This window comes from Sorex araneus, chromosome 6 (genome assembly GCF_027595985.1).
Source record: "Sorex araneus isolate mSorAra2 chromosome 6, mSorAra2.pri, whole genome shotgun sequence".
Classification (NCBI taxonomy): domain Eukaryota; kingdom Metazoa; phylum Chordata; class Mammalia; order Eulipotyphla; family Soricidae; genus Sorex; species Sorex araneus.
Genome location: NC_073307.1, coordinates 150698655 through 150701898, shown reverse-complemented (window position 1 = coordinate 150701898; position 3244 = coordinate 150698655). Strand labels below are relative to the sequence as shown.

The 3244-nt window shown below is 37.3% G+C and overlaps 1 protein-coding gene across 1 annotated transcript; it reads right to left on the bottom strand.

The window, feature by feature from the left end:
• Positions 1 to 326: 326 nt before the first annotated feature.
• Positions 327 to 1301, bottom strand: LOC129405988 (olfactory receptor 4C15-like). Its single transcript, XM_055143715.1, has one exon. It carries the CDS (start codon positions 1299 to 1301, stop codon positions 327 to 329), a length of 975 nt encoding a protein of 324 aa, XP_054999690.1.
• Between the last annotated feature and the right edge of the window lie 1943 nt (positions 1302 to 3244).

The following is a 3244-nucleotide window of genomic DNA, read 5'->3' as shown; positions in this document are numbered from 1 at the left end:
ACATGCAGAACTAAAATCAATACATCTGCAAAGAAATTGGGAACGTGGTGCCTGCCAAGAAGATTTCCTGTCTCAGAAGTCTAATGTTTCTTTCTAATTTCAAGAAAAAGTATAATTGGCATTTCAAAATATATTAATGCCTAAAATCAATTGGCAACTTTTTGGGGAACATTTTAATTTATTATTTTATTATACATTTTGTGTGATTTGGGAGAAGGGGCAGAAACATACATGAGAGTTCTGAGGTTTTACTCCTCACTTTGTGCTCAGAGATCACTCTGATGTAATAAAGTTACATCTAACCTTTATTTTCAAACACTAAGACTTTATTTTTCAATAGAAACAATCATTAACCGGCTGCACAGTTTGCTAATGGCATTTTTCACCTCCTTATTTCTGAAAGCATAAATCAAAGGATTGAGTAAAGGAGTTAGCATAGTGCAGAATATTTCCACGATTTTGTCAAAGGAATAAGAAACTGGAGGCCGGTCATACTCAAATATACATGGAATAAAGAACAAAACCACAACAGCAATATGAGACCCACAGGTGGAGAGGGCTTTCCTCTGTCCTTCAGCGCTGTGGTTTCTCAGGGAGAACAAGATGACACTATAGGATACAAGCAACATGAAGAAGATTAAGATGCAAAAGAATCCGCTGTTGGCCACTACCATAAGGCCAAAGGCATAAGTATCAGTGCAGGCAAGCTCCAATAAGGGGTACAATTCACAAATAAAGTGATCAATAACATTGGGACCACAGAAAGGAAGTTGTAAAGTAAAGAGAAGCTGTATAATGGAATGCAGAAAGCCCCCTGCCCAGGCTACTCCAATCAGAATGCCACAGAGCCTTGGGTTCATGATAGAAGTGTACTGCAAGGGTTTGCAGATGGCCACATACCTGTCGTAGGCCATGGATGTGAGGACAATCATCTCTGCTCCAGAAAAGAAGTGTTGAGCAAAGATCTGCATCATAAAACCTCCATAGGAGATGGTTTTCTTTTCATAGAGACAGTCTATGATCATTTTAGGGCCAATAGCTGAGATAAAACATGCATCCAGTAATGATAGAAAAACCAGGAAAAAATACATTGGGGAGCCCACGAGTGCTGGATTGCTGATGATGGCTGCCACAATCAGCAGGTTGCCACAGATAGTTGCAATATAGACTAAAAGAAATATAACAAATGCAATTTTCTGAACATCTGGATTCTGTGAAATCCCCAGGAGAACAAACTCAGTGACGAGGCTTTGATTATGCATGTTTTTCCATAAAACACTCACAGCTGCCACACTGACCATCACAGCCTGCAAAAAAAATGACAAGGTTACATCAGATAAGTTTATTATCATAGCCACTCAAAATTTGTTCTTCCATGTGGTTCTTTTGATTCTGTCCTTCTTGATATTTGAAACAAAAAAACAAGAAAAACCAGAATGTTCTGAAAAAAAATAGTGTAAGATCTGACGAAGTTCACTTTTTAAGACATGAAATAGTGCTAGATAGAGAGCCTCTCTAGAGGAACAAACCCAAATGTGACAGGATTCGGAGCCTATTTTTTTCCAGTTGCCAAATAGATTACATAGTCAGGGTTTCTTAGAGAAAGTTGTTAAAAGAGACTTTGAACTCTCATCTTATTTCTGAGGAATCAGGACATCAATTTACTTGTCATGTTGAGCATCACCTTGCAATAATAGGCATGCAGATGTGAGATGTCCCTGAACAGAAGATTGTTTTATCCACAGAGGGAAAAAAAATGTCAGTGACACTTTAAAATCACAGCTCTTCACAACAATTTCTGTTTAAGTCTGAAGTGATAGGACTTTTAAGATAAATTAGTTTGGCCATATAAGAGGGAAATTCTATGAAAAATATTGAGTTCTATAAATATACAAAACACATTACAAAATGGTGAGAACTCACAATCCCGCAGAAGCCATACACTGGCTATGCAGCAGGCCAGGGATCCCTCCTTCAGCTTCAAGGCTGTTATAAAAAGTTCTGTAAGAAAGAGTTTGACCTTCTGGGATCCACAGAACCCACAGAAGCTTGAAGTCCCTTCTTTAGTTACACACTACGTCTTTACTCCTGCATATTCCAAGGGGACCAATGGGACATTTTCACCGAACTTTGGCCTGAGTGGTTTGGCAGCCTCCAGCCATACCACTCTAAGTCTACCTTTAGCTGGATATTACACTTGATCTCCTATTTCCACAAAAAAAAAAAAATGAATAAAGGTAACCGTGGTAGTAAGAATTCCTAGACCCCTAAACTACAGCTGAAGTAGTGACATGGCCAATGACACTAAACTCTTCCTGAAATCCTTGCACAAAATTCTATACAACTGCTGAGTGACAATCAAATATGTTGGAATAGTTCCAACAGGGAAGTAACTCTCTAGGATAACTGAGTTTATTAATTCTCTGGCTACACTAGAGAGTGCCCTGGCAGGAGATCACAGGTGATGAATTAGAAAGACTCAAATATTTCTACCTGAAAAAGACACAATGAGTAAGCAGCATAGAAATACCACCACACTTTGGGAATGAAGATAGTAGCCTGGACAACTCAGTCAGAAATAGAAACTCTCGGATAAGGATTATAGCTAGAACATATTGATGATCTTTAATGAGCTCAAAGAAACAGTGGTGCAAGACTAAGGAAGCATGAAAACAGACATTTGAATCTACACAGAAGTGACAGAAAGAAAGAGATTACAGAACATGAAAACTCAGTGGAAGGCCTTGTCATCAATTACTATTGAGAAAATTGAAAGAGTGATCAACCTGTTCCTGGCCCCACAAAAAAGTCCAGTCCTAGATACATTCGCTAGCAAGTTTTTCCTTACCTTAATTTATCTAAATTTATTTATTTATTATTTAATATTAACAAATCATCAAATGTCCAAACAGATCTAGAATTAAAATTAATTAGATAACAAAGCTCCAATATCAAAATCAATTTTTAAAAAACAATTTTTATGTGAAAACTATTATGTCTTAAAATGGAATTGATAAGTCCCTGACTAAAGGTTTACTAAGCTGTTTGATGCTAGTTCAGTCTTCTATGTAACATATTTTTGGTTTTTGAGTTTAGTTGGTTCCGATGTTACTTGCAATCAAATTTGCAGTGTTCCTACTTGAATTTCACTACAATCCATTAAAAAAGACTTACTCCCAATTCTTTCCAGGCTCTTTCAGAAAGTTGTAGAAGCAGGAATTCTCCCAGTTTCAATGAGGCAAAC